Raw genomic sequence first — 17,360 nt, forward strand, 5'->3', positions numbered from 1 at the left:
GAGGGAGAGTTCCCAACAGTGGCCTTATCTTTCTCCTTTTCCTCCCTTATCAGTGATTGGATCAGGCTTGATGAGTGACAGGAGGGGGGGCAGAGGAGGGTGAGGGGCGGACTGAACCTGCTTCCAAAGCCGTCCAAGCCCGCACAATGTGAGGAACACAAGAGACTGTTGTGTGCAAGCTACTGAAGGGTGGCGTGGGGTGAAAGGAGGGGGCGTGGGGGGAGGGAATGGTGGATGCAGTGGGATGGAGCAGGGTCAGTGCAGTGAGAGATATATACGGAAGGGGAAGGTCTGGGTGAGTTACACTGGGGGGGTTGCCTGAATGAATATGTATGTTCCTCTTTTCACTTTCTCAAAGGATGGTCCTCCTGGGTAATTAAATAATTCAAGGGGGTTGATAGCATCTAATGGCTTAATAATATACATGACATGAGTTATAGAGGAGAAGAGAAGCGGCTGCCCCTGAGGCCATGACTTCTCTCTTCAGTCACAGTCCACCTGTACTGTCATGTCAGGAAAGAGAGCAGCAGGAGGAGCAGCTTGAAGGGGATCACAGACTGGCAGAGACAGGCAGATTAAGTTGGGAGGGTGGAGAGCTAAAAAAATGTTGTTGTGTGTGATTTGTATGTGTATTAAAGCTAAAATTATCCCATTATTTTGCTAATTTTTAAGATCACAATTATTCATTAATCTTACAGAAAAAAATGTTTTTTCTTGCGCTTTGAGATTTTTAATTGACAGAAATCTTTTCTTGTATGTTGTATTCCGTAAACCTACTGAAAACATCATTACAAATCTTCTAAAAATCGACAAATCAAAATATCTAAAAGCTAAACATTTTTAAACTGAACTCAGAAAATGTAATAATGGCACCACAGCATACAGTATAGAAAAATAATATGTAGACATATTCCACAAGCAGGTTTCCTTTCGAGTGGAAATTCGCTTGTCTGTCATACAAAGGCAAATCGCTTCTTTATACATCCGCAGGGGACATTAATGAGCGCAACTATTGCATTCTTTAAAGCAGCTTCTTCACTTATCACTGCAGTGATCCTCCCATAGCCCAAAAAAATATCCCATAGCTTCAGTGAAAACGAAGGGGGAGATAAATTTACTGTTCCTAAATGGGGGCGTAATTACACCTTTGTTCCCAGAGACAAACAGAGGGAGTTCCTTTCATCCTCTGGTCATTGGCCCCATTAGGAGGGCCCTCCCACACCGTGACAAACATGAAGCAGCTTTCAGAAAAGGGGGAAAGATCAGGGAAGTGGGGGCAAGAAGGTTGTGTATGGAGGAAAGCATGGAAGAGAGACGAAGTAGTTCACTGTTTAGCCTTGTCTGTTCACTAAGTACCCAGCACAGTGGCTAAAGAAGAGAAACAAATTCCTCTCGAGCTCCAAAGATTACCAGGATCCACTAATTATTTGTGCAGTTTCTCACTCTCTGCTTCCAGCAATCACACACACAGCAGATTTTTACCTTGTTTTTCATCCTGGCCTCTACTGGTTATTTTCCTTCAGAACTGTTCTTTCTTTGTTGGTTTGTTTGATATTTCAAGGCTGCGAGGGGAATTTTAAAACTTTTGTGTTCTCCGCAGAAAGTTCAAAATCAAGTGAAAGTCTGACAGAACAATAAGACAGAGACAAGGAAGAGTAAGGCTACAAAGGACAACAAATTAGCCTAATGCACAGTTCAAACAGTCATAAAAGCTCTCATTGGCAGGGTTTGAGGGTTGCTCTGTGGAGAACAAGGAGCCACATAAAAGCCGAGGGGACCCCTGCTAGTCCAGTGAGAATGGACCCATGCTGTTGGGAGTGGTGGTGCTGGTTATGGTTGGGGGAGAAAGAGGGGGTCTTGTGGTTCCCCCGGGGGGGCCATGTTTTCTCTCCCTCCCCCTGTCCTGCTCCAGTTAGTTCACTCACTCAAGACCAGACATCGTCCCTCCCTCCTCTCCTCCTTCCCTCCTGCCTTCTGGCTCCACACATTGGAAGTCCATTTGCTTTGCTTGATCAGTCGCCTTGCCATGGGCTATGTCTATCATCAGTGCACAATATTTGTAGCAGAAGTTTGTATGCCCCACTTGGGAATAGGCTATCAAGTCCAGATGGGCTCTCCTTTTAAAAAGGCAACCGAGGCTTCAGCTTCTTCAGCTTGCACTGCCACTGGGACAGAGAGCTTGAATCCAATTATTCACCTAATTAGCATCTGCTCAATCCCACCATCAGCACAATCTCAGTATCTTTGCACACCTCTGATGTTTAAGGCTTTTTCTGACAATCCATGAGATGCACTATATAAACCGCCACATGGGATTGCAGAACTGTGGCACACACAAATGCCTTTGTCCCCTTTACGATTTGGTGCCACGACTTTAGCACCCACACAAAGCTCCATGACATCAGGCATGAAAGCAAGGAGCAAAAACATTAATTTAATCGTACTCTGTCCTGACAGCTGGCCACAGGCTGGTGGCAGGGACACCGACAGAGAGGAGGAGTATCAGATGTGGAAAAAGAGTCTTTGGTTGGGACACCCAGGCCTGAGGCACCTCGCCCAGGCAGATCAATAGGCCAGAGAGAGTAATGATGATGGTACGGCTGAGGGCCAGAGCCACAGTTAGAGTAAGAGGCCAAAATAGTGGTCAATCTGTCATCTAACATGGCTGTCAATTACTAACGCACTTAACGTTACGTGTGGCATCCGATAGCCAGAGATAGCAGGAGAGAGTGAGGGAGAGACAGAGATAGACAGAGGGAAAGAAAAAGACAGTGTAAGAGCATAATACTTAGAAGATGAATGGGCACATAATACTGTCATCGTGAGTTAAACCACTAAGGGCAGGATAGCAGCTTGTGCATTCTGCCTCACATGCTCCGTCTCTTGTTCCCTTTCTTCCTCTCTCTCTCTCTCTCTCTCTCTGCCTTTCCTTTTTCAGGCTCTTGGCTGCGCGCTGCAAAACTCCGGCTGTGGCCGACTGTATTTGGTTAAGAGGCGTGGAAAAGAGGCTTCCCCGCGCCACATCTGCTGCTGAGCTGGCATTATTTATTGTGAGATGCTCTGGAGGCTTTTCAACAACATGTGGAGATGTTTCTACTGTCACACATTAGATATTACAGGACAGAAGACAAAGACTATGCTAGTAGTTAGTTAAATGTCCTTGCCTACTGCAGGTGGAACTGAGACTTTTTCAACTAATACTAAAGAGAGAGTAAAAGAAACAGTACATGACAGCAGGCCTGATCTACACTTAAACTGAATGAATGACTGGAAAGAAAGAGCAAAAGAGGGGGAGTGCAGGGGACAACAACTCATCTTTATCGGTTTCAAGGCCATAAATCTCTACAGTCTTAGCTCTTAAACAAATACAAATATGATCACAGGGAGAAAAAAAACAAAGGCTGAGGAGCGGGGAGCGACATGGCTGGTGCCTCCTAAGTGCCTGCCATTTTTCCATCTGTGTTGATTCTTTTAAGAGGAGAAGGAAGCAGCCGTCCTGGCCGCACATAACGACTGCTGAGATGCAACCATCTTCTAGGGTGAGGGCAATCAAGGGCCGTGTTGTGAATCAGTCTGGCTCTGCATGCTATTAAATCAGGGACAGAGACATATTTCTCTAATATTTTATGAAAAGAGTAGAATAATTGGACAAGCAGAGGGAACACGTGGCAGCGATACTGTAATTAGACAGACATATGAGGAAGTCAAAGGAGAATATGTGATATTGGCGAAATAATGTAAAGAGAGGACAGAGTGGATGAGTACTGAGTTGACAATGTGGTGCAGCACAGGAATAGAAACAAAGCCAGAGACGGGTCTGAGTGAGAAGGAAAAAAACCCCAAACAAAACAGGAAAAAAAAACATTCCAGCAACCACATTTTTTAGATTGTTGGGGAATCAAAGTTAAAAAAAAAACTCTGAAGAAAATTTCAGCTCATATATTTTGCTGTGAACATTTAACACTTGTCAGATTGGGCATACTGCCAGCTTGAAGAGAGAGTGATGGCATCTCAGGCTGAATTTGGACACCATACAGACACCCAGCATGACTTGTGAGCATGTACATAGAAAAAGATGAAAAATTCACAAAGATGTCCTCACCCTGCATCTGGTAGCTGTAGGGCGCCTGTCCTGTCTGCGGCGTGGTGAAGCCAGAGCTGTAGCTTAGGAAGCCCGTCTGTCCCGGGGATTGGGACTGGCTCAGACCCCCCTCTGTCTTTATGCCTGCCCACAATGGACCTAAATCAGTTAGTGACACCAGATCGGTTTGATGCACAGACAACAGTCAACACACAGGTTTAAATTACACTGGACACAGCAAAGGGACACATAGACAGGCTCTGTCACTTACCATAACAAACTAATCACAATGGACTACCGCTGATTATCTGTTTACTGATTTTTACTATTATTGGTTGTTTAGAAATATTATCTGTCACTGCCAGAGTTGTCTACTTGGATCTAAAACCAAAAACCCTGTTTAGACTATGATTGTTTGATTTAATGTTATCATCATCATCATTATTATTATTATCTAAGATCTGTCATCTGTGAAGCGTTGCACAAGTAATAAAACATTTTGCTTGTGTTTGTGAATTAAACTGGCCACTGCTTAGATTGAATCAGTCACGATGCAGTTTCTATGCAACGGTAGGTTACAGACTCCATTCAAATAAACAGTGTAAATTCCTCCTCATATTGAAGAGTCTTCTGGGCTCAAAACACTCCAGACTTTGGACAAATAAAGCCTACAGTGAGCCATGTACTCCATGCTTTTTCTTGCAATGCCAGAGGGAACCAGTTTTTGTTTTCAGATTCATATCACTAATCTGTCAGACCTATCTGAACAGCTTGACAAGCAAATTTGGTTTTATTGCATTGAAGGAGAATATGCAGGCACTAAACAACAACTCAGCATATCTGCTGCTGCTGCTTCACAGGAGGAATTGTGGGAACATAGTTTGTTATTAGCAAGGTCTTGGTGCTGACCTTCAGGAAGGAAAATTCCTTAGTTTTATTATTTAGTTGTACTTTTCTCATCTACTCATGCATGCATGCAAAGTAAAGACACAATATTAACAGGCACTTTTTAAAAAGACAAGAGGAGGTTAAGATTTGTGTTAGACAGATCTTACCATAGGCTGGAATGCCATAGGGCTGGCCAGGCTGGGGGTAGCTAGCATAAGCTGCGGCCTGCTGCATTCCTGTGGTGTACTGCGTCTGCCCATACGCAGCCATATTTTGGGATGAAGGGGTAGGAAGAATATGTGGATATGTTCTGCTATTTGAGAAAAGAAATAAAAGACAAAAGTGAGAAAGGAAGGCAGGAAGAAAGAGGGCCGCGTTTTACCCCCAAAACCATAACACAAACTTTGCTAACTGACAAATTCTTTGTGATTGTGCTACTTCATTTTAAACACTGAGCCAAGCTGTGAGGCAGATAGCATCGCGCAGCTCATATACATAGTGAAAGAACAATAAATGGCAAAGGAAATTTTTGCAAGATAATAATTACAACAGATTTCAGAGTACGCAAGCTGCAGACATCCAGGCAAACAAAGCCAGTCGAAACCTCTCGATCTAGCAGAAGGATCTAATTAAAGATCCAAATGAAGTTGGATGCTGCTTATTTTTTAAAGAAAAATAAAAGAAGCCTTACTTGGAAGGGTAAATCTGTGGAGAGAACTGGTGAGTTTGTCTTGGGCTGAAGCCACTGGTTCCAATAGCTGAGGAGAGTTAAAAAGAAAAGAGGCAAGCACATATTTAAACACTAAGAAATAAGGTAAATATTATCTTTTGCCAACAGAACTTCTGGATTCCGAGGAAAGAGTAATTACATTGCATTACTCTATTTATTTCGGTAACCTTATTTAAGGTTGAAAACCGGAGAGCAATAATGAAGTAAAATAATCAGGTAAGAACATCAGATTTTTCTGCTGACCTGCGTATCTCTGAGATACTTCCAAGCTGCTATGACGACCACTGGTGTAAACACACACAGGATGGTCTGAATCAGTCTCGGCCTGTGGCTTCAGTTGCCTTGGGCCTTTAAAGCCACAACCACATTGGAAGTGACATCACTGATTGCAGGTAATGAGTGCTACTGCATAATCATTCCTTCATTAAGTGAGCGACTATGTGGTTCCACAGTGATGTTAACTTGTGGAAGTTCAATCACATATATCTCACAGCAGTACGCTTGTTTTCGGCAGTAAGAATGAACTAATACACACTGACTTTTCCGACCACTAGTTTTAGTAAAGTAAAACCTCAAACAAACTCTTATTAGTATGAATATAAAAATTCATATTACAGTCACAAATGTTACCAGCAGACTTCATTTCCAAAACTGTAAATATCAATTTGGGGAAAAAAAGGAAAAACAAAATTCAACACAAGAGATCCAGTCTGTCAGCTGCAAGACTTCAGTTACCAACTTGATACTTAACACTTTTGCCATTATTAGTTTTAATTAAATCAATCATTTAAAAAAAATATACATAATTTGCAAATTAATATCTAAATTTGAAGTAAAATACAACATATGTCGGTTTAAACTGTAACATTTTTAGTGTTTGATTAGTAATGTACGTTTGATAAAATTCACTGTTAGTTAAAAATCTGAACAATTCAGGCAATAATCAAAGTTCTCCAACATTACTTGCATTAACTGCGGCAGAGTGGCACAGTCTTGGAACATCTGTTTAATTGGTCGTGACATGTAAAATAAGGGATTTGGTTGCGGGGGAGTGCTAACTCTATGTAACTGTATGCTGTAACCCCTCACACACGTTATTAATATTGAACACTTTTCCCACATCAGCAGCAACTGCCACTGGACAAAACCTGCTCTTCTGAACGGAGCTTTGGGTTTCCCCGTGGAGGATATGGGGTATAAGATTACTAAATTTCATTAATATTGTCAGAGACAAAAAGTCATAGCAGCGATTTATGCGCTTCTAGAGTTAAAGTATCAAGTACTTAGTTAAACAGTTAAGGAAATACAGGAAAATTAGCAGCAAGATAATACCATGCACAGTTGGATGCAGTGATAGTAATACATGTTTATAGAAAATGTCAGACACTGGTGAGGGTGGGAAAAAATAACCTAAAAAATTATCACATTAGAGATTTATTTCTTTTACAATTCCTACAATGCTCATTATACTCTAAGGCCTTTTTGTTATTTAGTGAAGGCCCTGTGTATGTGTCTGTGTGATGTTCCCTTTCTGGGAGGAAGGTGTGAAAACCCTGCTTCTGACAGGGTGATAGGATAACAGCCCATGGAGAGTGAGTGCCACTGGGATGCCATGTCACTCCACTGGACAGACAAGCTTAGTGCATAACAGGTCATAATTCAGTCCTCACTGGCATGGGAACCGACAGAGTGAACACACACACACACACACACACAATACACATATGCAAGCAAGCACAGCATATAAATGTGCTGACAAAGGTAAGGTAGAGACTCTTGTTCTTAAACATAGACACACACACACACACACACACACACACACACACACACACACACACACACACACACACACACACACACTATATCGGTGTTTTAGCTGCATGGACACTTCCTGGGGCCCAGCTTATCAGTCACCCATCTCTGGGCTCATCTCTCACTAATCAGTTCTGCAGCTGTGTGTGTGTGTGTGTGTGTGTGTGTGTGTGTGTGTGTGTGTGTGTGTGTGTGTGTGTGTACTCATGTGTCTGGTCGCCTCTCACACAACTCTCCACATGAAAAACAGTCCTCCCTCCTCCCACCTCACCTGATCCTGAGAAGCTGTCTAGAGAGGTGTCTGCTACGGAGGTGGCGATTTCGCTGCTGCTCATTGGCTCGGTTTTAACTGCAAACAAAGAAGCCACATTGTCACGAAATGCACCAAATCAATGTCTGGAAAAAAAAAGAAAAATAAAAAAAGATATGATTAATGTCTAACGACTCAAGGCTTTCACATTTTCACATTCAACAAATTATGTTTTGAAAAAACATCAAAAAGTTACTCAAGTAAAAACAGAACCGCCAGGGAGAAGGGAGTGGTCAAACAACTTTCCAACAATAATATCAGCAAATGTAAATGCACTATAATTATCAACTTTATATCTGTATGAGTTCATGTTTTTTTTTTAGATATTTTTATTTTATTATCATCTTTTATTCTTTTTGCTGGGATATATCTGATGGTCCAAGAGAGTTAGTTTTATCTTATATTTAGAAATGTGCTTAAGACCTTTTTCAATGCATTTTAACTAGTTTAAAAGAGCAATACAAATTTAACTTTTTGCAGTCTAATATTATCATTCACATACACTGATTAATATACCAGCTTATCCATAATTAAATGTAGTGTAAAATAAAAATCTTATTATTTTATAGTCTAATGAATGTCTGAGGGCTGAAAGCGCATTAATAAATTGAGTACAAGTCAACAGTGTGCAGGATTTTCTGGTTCTTTTCACAGTTAGAGTTACAGATAAAAAAGAGCTCCGCAGGGATGTGCAAGTAAAATTGAAACATCAAGGAAAAGTATGGTGTATAAAATCTTTTTTAAGAGTGTAGCGAACGCTGTTTGACCTTGGCTCCATTATACAACTCAGTGATAGATCTGCAAAGACAATTTCACAGCTATCTGACAGCTCAGGAATCTTTGAAATCAATCCATTTCACTTCAGGCAGGCTGGAGGAATTTTTTTTTTCTTTTTTGGCAAAACAAATTGACAATGTGGGCAAGGAAGTCATGCTCAGTGGAATCCCTCATGGTTGAAGAAGCCATTTGCTGTCATGTTTTACATGTTTCTGCTATGCTCGTTCTGTGCGGAAACATATGTTGACAAGGGGCAATTCTTTTGAACAACACACCGATGAAAAAATACTGGTAAGGTGCATGCATAAAGTAGCGCACACTCAGGTCACAGAGCACACAATAACCACCATATTCAGGAAAAAGCATGAAATATCCACATTAAAACAAAATGCACAGTACTCTATTCTCTATGCAACTTCACAATCTGACCATTCATTAACAACGGACTCAAATCCATTCAGTGCCAAACCATGCTTAAAAAAGAATAACACAACAATTAAATACCAAAGAGTTTCTGAATGAAAGGTACAATAGTTGAAGCAATGTTAAAATTTTGCAGCAGATAAATTGCATCTTTTCAGAACTTTGAAAAAAAGGTACAAATTTATTTTCTTCTTTAAGCGAAGCAGGTGGTTCAAACTGCAAAGAGTTTCTCACTCTCTTTCTAAAAAGTAAAGTTGAAGAGAACACCAAGTATTGTCCTTTCATTGTGTCACCAAGAGAAGACAAACCTGCAGCGGACTGTGAGTTAGAACCTAACAACCAGTCTGCAGTGGTAAGCATTGTGATGTTATCACCTATGGAAAAGAAAGAACGGCAAAGGGACATATGACAGTCTGCACCATGTCTACGGGTCCTGTGTCATGAATGCACACACACAACAAAAAAAAAAAAAAGCCCTGCGCTCAAAACACACACTAACCTGAAGATTTCATGACAGGCAGGATGTTTTGGTTTGTGACATGGGCATGACTGCTTCACTAAACAAAGGCTCAGATTTACGCACAGGTGAATCACCTGAGTAAATAACTATGTACAGTAGAAACCTTATGCAAAACTCCATCATTTGCATGCTGTGGCCTTTGAATAATTACATGGTTACTTAAATAAACAGCTAATAGTCGCCGGGAAACAACCACTAGTAGCGCTCAATTGTAAAAGCTGTAAATGCTACGACAGCAAACACACTGTAAGGTCCAAAATAATCTACATTCAAAAACTGAAAATATAATTTGTATATGCGCACTTTGTCTATTGTTGCACTGGTTTCTGAACATTATATAACTGTAAATAGGCTATGTACTGTTAATTCACGTTAAAAAAATAATAACTACCTAAATTTTTGATGTAGTAACACATGCATTAGCCTTGCTGCTAATCAGGACCTATGTGACATTAAAAAAGGATAAACCCTACACAAACCTTCAATTCAGATTCATTCAAATCTTACTCTATCTCACATCGAATGTTACTGCATAGTTCTTATCACCATTTTCAGCCTTTTTTCTAATTCAGAGACAAAAACAGAGTGAACAACTAAAAAGCAGCAGCACCGCACACATACCTTCAGTGCCATTGGGTGTCATGGAATTGTTATTGATGTGGGAGTTGTCGAGGTTGGGACCATTAGGAGATTCACTGCTTCCACTTACTCGGCTGTGAGGACTGGCTAGATCCTGCATTTCCATAGACCTAATGAGACACACACACACACACACACACACACACATGCAAACACACAAATGCACACACACACATACACACATACCAAATCAAATTACACATATCACTCTGGTTTCAGGAAAGACACGCAGCTTGATACACAATGCAGTGTACACATTATGCATAATCCAGAAGTCCCAGTTTAGACAAGTAAATAACATCATAATGATACTGCGGAGTAAATAAAAGAATTATAGATGCTTTGTAAGATAAAAAAAATTTTCATCAAAATTACATTTGAAAAATACAATTCACCACAATTTTACTGGTAACATGATATTTACTATTAAATGTAAAATACTGAAAATTTAATGTGACAGCACATGATGAGTAAAAATTTTCCTTGTGAAAACTAAAAAGTACACAAGGGAAAATGTTACACACACACACACACTCTCTCTCTCTTTCTCTCTCTCTCTCTCTCTCTCTCTCACACACATATGCACAAAGAAAAACTGTGTGGAATTTGAAGCTATGAATAGTAAACATTTTGACAAGATAACTTCCGATTTCTCTTATTACAACAATATCACTACGAGTCAATGCTTTAAATGAACACAGAATGTTTACTGTCAATTTGCTCTGATGTATCTTGAAGCAAAAATGCCCTTAAGTGTATATCGTATTGTGTGGTATCGAAGACTGTTAACAGATGTTTGCTGGTTTGAGGCAATAGTTAATGTGCCTGTTAAAAGTGCAGCACTCTGCTTGATTATAAGAGGCCATGCCTCAGTGATGGGCAGATGAGAAGATCATGAGGCATGTGTTTGCTCTGGCAAGCTCACTAATTGTTTCTGTGTTTATACAAAAGACCACGCCACTGAAAACATTATTCTATCTTCTCATTCGAGCGCTCAAAGGATTTGATCGAGTATAGACAATGGAGTATAAAGAAGGCATGAGTGATTTGAAAAAATACGGCCACAAACTCTAGACCCCATTTGTCTCTGTCACCGTTCCCGTTGCAATAGTGAGTTAATGAAATTAGGACAAAATGTTTTGTACATTATACTGCCATTTCCAATTATATTTCAGGGTTCTGTGTATCTCTTCTATCAATAAACATTGGCCTTTTACACAAGGCCACAAAGATAAATGCTCAAGTAACTCTGAGTAGTTTGAGTGCTATCAGATGGCACAAACACACCAGAATTATGAGATAAAAAGATTAAATTATGATATGTATTTACTGCGTTTAAGATGATATTACTATAATGTTATGATATTGTGATACTTTGCAGTATAGTTTAACTAAAATGTCATTTTTTTCATGGTGGTTTAAGTCCAATTTAAATTAACTGAAAAAACGATATTTTTATGCATTATATTACAAACCAAATAGACAAGAAATAATATAAAACAGTACAACAAAAGGCCAAGTCAGTCTTCTTCACACAAACTCCAATAATGGCAGCTGCATTGTCCTTTTCCCAAAGGTATATTAATTTACTCCTCACCTAAAAATATCACACCCTCCAAGCATACAACAACAACAATGATGTATAAATATAAGCACATTAAGGATCATACAGAATAAAATAACCTTATTTCCACATATCACACACTACCTAATCCAATGTTCCAATGTTTTTCTCCTCTTCCAAAACTTTTTTCTCATTAGCTGATGGCTAAAAAGCCTTCACTATCTCCAGCCAGACAACGCAGAAGGCTGAGAGAAGTTGACAGTTGTTAGAAGAGAGTCTAAGCCGATCTCTGATGCCACGCAGAAAGCTACATGTCTCTGATGCAGCTGGCACTGGCTCAGCTGTGCTCTTACCTGGACCTAGACGGCTTTCAGTCCTCTCAAACCACACTCCCTTTTCCTTCTTCTGCCTCCACCTGCCCCAGCAGAAACAATGTCACTCCTTGTTATTGCAGCTCGATGTCACAGTCCAAAACCATCCATGACACAAAAAGCCTTGTCTGAGAAAACATTATTGTTATTCTGCAGCAGAATGGGAAGAGAGGGCTAGCGGGGGAATAGAGGCGCACATTGTCTCTCTCCGAGCCGCAGCCCTGCTCCAATGTTGTTTCCTCCTACAGGTCCTCCCTCCTCCCTGAGCAAGGGGAGCATGGCCAAATGACGGAAAGGTGATTCATCATTGGTCTACGACAGCTGCAAACTGGATTAGCCCTCCCCCAATCAACATGCAAAGCGGCTTAGCCAAGGTAAGCAGGAAGGGGTGTGGGGGTTGTGGGGGTGAATGAGTGAAGGTAGGCAAAGGGGTGAGGGGTTGGGGATAGCGGGGTCTGAGGGGTAACCGAGGGTGGGAGAAAGGCCTGCTTGCTTTCCTGCTTGAGGTAGCCTGCTGCTGGAAGGGAGATGGGACTTGTTGAGCAGAGACAAGTCAAGCGTGACACCCCTAGCATCTTCAGCAGATCTTTCATCTGCAATTGACACTATCTGAAATTTATCAGCACTCCCCCTCCCGGCCTACTGACAGGTCCTAATGACCGTCAGGGCTGCTTCCCGCGGGCCTGCCTCAGCCTGGGGCCATGCCACAGCACAGAAATACACAACTTCACAGCCTATTCACAGAGGGCAGAGAGGCAGAAAGAGAACAATATATACACTTACACAGACATTATATAAATCTTGTCTTTCTCCGTGGCAACACAAAAACCCATGCTTATGACTTTTTCTTTAGCACACAGAGGCACATAACTCATGCCTGTATGTCTGCATGTGTACACACACACACACTCATGCACCGGGCACTTCAGAGGCCCCCAGACCAGTGGTGCAAATGCACACTCACACATAACACACGCAGGGCACTTTAGAGGCCCCCAGATCAGTGGTGCATCTCAGACAATGAAAGAGACTGGAAACAAGAACACGGAGAGCATATGGAGCCACATATGTTTCCTATGACGCTACGAATGCCTCTATTACTCTCCTTTAGCTGACAGTTACATTTTGCTGTCCACTCCCGCTCTGCTCGTCTCTCTGCAAACATCAAGAAGAGCCATATACTTGCATGGCTATAACACTATATTAGACTTGACTCCAGCCCACCATGGGAATACAGGGTCCAAAAAAGGTCAAAGGTATTCAACTGGTCAGGAAAAAACAAAAAGACATACATCATCTTTTTTTTCAAAAATCCTGGCATGATTTTTTTAATGGCTGACTGTTTACATGAGCCAAAGTAACATGAGATGCATGGTCTTAAGTTTTTTTTTCTCCTTTTTTTTCCAACAGGCTTTGCTCTTCACACCAAGGCAAAGCCTTCATGAATACCATTCCGGCTTTACAATTTGCCTTCTCTCCTACTGCTTATGGTACAGCCATCTAAGAAAAAATAACCATTACATTTCATCCTCTCTTTAGGACCTATAGACAACAATGGTGCCTCCTCCTGGCATTTTAGATTAGGCAAGATTAAAATATGCTGAGGGGATGTAAAAAAAAAACACAGTTATATCAATGAAAAAGAAAGTCCGCAGAGGTAAAAGCCATAAAGACGAAAGAGAAACACATTTTGCCACAGCACATTAACAGCGATCACAGAGTTGGGGGAAATTGTGGAGAGAGAGTGTTGTGGTGGAGTGATGTGGTATAGTGTGTGTGTGCGTGTGTGTGTGTGTGTGTGTGTGTGTGTGTGGTAGCTGGTTTCTCTGTTCAGCAGTGCAGGCCTATGAAGCCATTACCATGCTGGTGTCTTAGCTATTGCCAGCAGGTGAAACCAGCCAGGTGAAGAGAGAGAGGGGGGAGCGAGGAGGATGGGAGTGGAGAAGGGAGGGGGCAGGGATTTAAAAGCAAAAACAAGTCTTTCTTCTGTGCCGCTAAATATTTATTTTTTTTAAAAAAAAGGGCTGCATTCAGCATCTTTGATGTGCTTCTTAGTTCAACCTGAACTGCCAGGTCTTTGAAGCTAACAAGAACAAAGCCAGGCTAGATGAAGCGCTGGAAGTGTCATCAAGAGAAAGAAAAAAAGAAGAAGAAGTGCCACAACACGCTTCACTCATGGTTGTTTGCTGGCCCCTTTGTTTCGCTTTACTTATTTCAAGACCTGCATTTCCAAAGGTAAACATAGCCACAGCCAAGCTTTTAGCATAGATCATCTCAGTATGCAGGCTGTCTGACCTGGCACAAATGGTTTCTTCTCATTTGCTACATATACCTATGTCACCACACAGGTGAGGGCTCTACCTTTTCTCAAGGGAAGTGTTATCTCACCGCACAAAATTTTAACATGTTTGTTTATTTCACATAGTTACGATTCTGTTGCAAATAAAAATAATAAAATAGAGATGACACTGAAAAAGAAATATTAATTTTCACTTAATATCTTTGGATCCTTCCCGTTCTCCACTCCCTGTGTCATCTTTAATGGATATTAATTTTATAGGGCAAAGTTTGAATTTTACGGACTATGTAAGGCATGTGTTGTGAGTTACAACTTTTGAAAAACAATGCTTTAATCAAAATCTAACTTTAAAACAACTAATCCCTACTTAAGCTGGTCAGCTGAATCCACATGGTGGCCCAGGAAAAATAAATCCACTCGCAAAGAATGTAGATGCAGACAACAATTGGACACAGATGTGAGTGGAATTAGGCACAGTTTACAAAATGCTACACTTCACTTGTGTCTCTTTACGTGGCCGAAAAAATGACCGCTGCCAACAAATGTAACATTAAATAGCTTGGTGTGTTTTAATCCTCGAAAATCAAGTATTTAAGAAAACAGCTGCATGTTAAAAAAAAACAAAAAACAAACAAACATTTGAAATTACATTGTGATGTCATTTTGAACAATGAAAGCACTTTTCTGAACTTTGATTTCTGAGTGTGAAGGAGTTTGTTCTTACACACAATAAAACTAATAAAAGACTTTATTAAAAAAAACTTTTAGATAAAAAAAATTAAATGTTGCTTTTTATGTTTATATTCCATTCACATTTATTAGAGTGGATGTACTGTACCAGACTATTCAACACTTTTTAGCAAATAAATGAGAGTTTAGGCGACAAATTATGGAAACATATAGTGCTTCACAGACAATTAAAAAATTCGTCTGTATTTAAAAGCACAATTATTAACAGCTGCAGTGTTTGTTGATGTGCAATTTGTCTCTCTCATTTGGTGCAATCTGACATGGTGCTCCGGCAATTCACTCAATAGCTACATTAAATCTGTTAATACTGTGCTCTTCAACCTTCAAAATTATTTCCAGAAGGCTAGTTCGCCTTTGAGAGGCCATCAAACAAGATTTAAGGTGCACATTTTATCACAACCTGCCTACCACCATGACCACCTCAGAACGAGGGAGACTTTACAGCACAAAGATGAAAGCAAGTCCAATGACAAATCTTAACGATTTTATCACTTTAATGCTTGTGTCTTGTTACTCTAATTCTCTCAAATCTGACACAGTCCTCTATTACGTTAATCGAATTATTACCTGCCCTGGATGGGAAACAGAAGATATTGTAAAATTTGCAGAAGCTATCCAAAAGACTGTATTTTTTTAAATTCAAAAAGTGAACATTTTTGAATGATCTGTACAGAAGTATGTTGTACTGAAGACATGTTTTCAATACAACGATCCCTACGGTTTCTGTTTAGACGTACAACTCAGTAGCTTCCATATTTTCTTGCACGACGTAAACATATTGCCATTTACAAACAAACACACGAGTGGGTATTAGTGATTGAAGACCTGTAATGCAATCACCAGAATCTTTAAAGCTCATTTCCTGCTCTTTCAGTCACATATTTCAGATCCAAACAGTGATGTGTTAACAAAATAACACCCTGCAGTATTTAGTAAACAACCCCTGCCCACTAATCAGGCTACTTAATAGCAGGTCCCCCATTTCCTTCTTCTTTCTCTCGCGCTCTCTCCCCCCTCTCCCTTTCCTTCTTCCTTACAAATAGCCGATTGAGGCAGGATCAATTAGCCCTCTGTGTCTTTCACCATTTTCAATCTGCACTCTGAGAGAAGAGGGCTTGGGCTCGGCCGGCTAGACACATCCATACGGAAGGCATCAGGCCTTGGGCAAACAATGCCACCGTCATCGCCGACTACTCCTGCTTGTACACACTGCTGCAACACATGCATGGAGATACGCAGCCAGGCAGAGAGACTCTGATCTCTCCCTCTGTGTAAAGCAAATACACAGTGTAAACAGCCCCAAATCAGTCTGCTCATTATCTGCTAATTGAATAAATAAGGTTATTGTGTGAGTGAATGGTTGCAGCAGGCGGTCACACACACTGTCATGCTTGTCTACACAGGACGGAGGCCACTCTGCAAGCAGTCTGGCCCACTAGCCTATCCTAACCTCTCTATTTCCACGCTTTCATCTACTAACACACACCTCTCTAAACACCGAAAAGGGCAGGCGTTTGAAAATGATAGGAATTAGAGGATGAAAAAGGAAAGGAGAAAAAAGAGCCAAATTTCAGAGGGATGAAGTGCACAGACGCGCACACAATAATTCCCTGACTTGTGATGTAAGTCTGTGATCCTACACAGAACATTAAACCAGAACATCCTTCAATTAAAGAGGCTAGTGATTACAGCGAGTGACTCATCTGCACTACACGTGAAATACTGGCGAGTGGAGACGCAGCACGGCCGGGAGTCGGGCCTGTTGTCTTGGTCAGACGCTGAGAGCCTCTCAGGTCTCCTCATAGCATTCCTGGCCTCAGCAGATGGCATTAGATGTCAACTGCTTTAACTGTGTTGGTTTTGTTTGTTCTGCCAGTCGAAAAGGACTCCTGCAGGCTCCAGCATGTTTTCCTTTCCTGATCAAAAATGTAAACGGGGCTAAACAGAAAAGGATCCCACACTTCAAACAGAAATTTAGATATATGTGCAGCTACAGTATTATTTTCTCATATGAATAAAGTTGACTTTTTTTGCAAATCAAAAGGGTTTTTTTAATTACAAACAAGGAAAATTTTTAGGTTATCATTTTTAGGATGCCAATTTATATCTGTAGCAAATAAAAAGATTTTTGTACAAATGTCATCTATAGTTACTGATGGAGATTTTTGTAGACAAACTGGACATTTAAATTTCTAA

The 17,360-nt window shown here is 40.7% G+C and overlaps 1 protein-coding gene across 17 annotated transcripts in view; it reads right to left on the reverse strand.

The window, feature by feature from the left end:
- Positions 1 to 17,360, reverse strand: part of eya1 (EYA transcriptional coactivator and phosphatase 1) — a 64,136-nt gene that overhangs the window by 23,217 nt on the left and 23,559 nt on the right. For 5 of the 17 annotated variants that reach the window (XM_044340256.1, XM_044340257.1, XM_044340254.1 and 2 more), the window contains 6 exons: positions 10,163 to 10,290; positions 9,330 to 9,395; positions 7,783 to 7,860; positions 5,661 to 5,727; positions 5,137 to 5,282; positions 4,103 to 4,240 (listed from right to left, as the gene is read on the reverse strand). In XM_044340256.1, coding sequence (XP_044196191.1) covers positions 4,103 to 4,240; positions 5,137 to 5,282; positions 5,661 to 5,727; positions 7,783 to 7,860; positions 9,330 to 9,395; positions 10,163 to 10,286 — 619 coding nt within the window. In that variant the 5' untranslated portion in view covers positions 10,287 to 10,290. Of the gene's footprint in view, positions 1 to 4,102; positions 4,241 to 5,136; positions 5,283 to 5,660; positions 5,728 to 7,782; positions 7,908 to 9,329; positions 9,396 to 10,162; positions 10,291 to 12,097; positions 12,335 to 17,360 lie in introns of those variants that run through there. The other 12 variants (XM_044340271.1, XM_044340260.1, XM_044340262.1 and 9 more) reach the window with 7 other exon arrangements.

This window comes from Thunnus albacares, chromosome 21 (genome assembly GCF_914725855.1).
Source record: "Thunnus albacares chromosome 21, fThuAlb1.1, whole genome shotgun sequence".
Classification (NCBI taxonomy): domain Eukaryota; kingdom Metazoa; phylum Chordata; class Actinopteri; order Scombriformes; family Scombridae; genus Thunnus; species Thunnus albacares.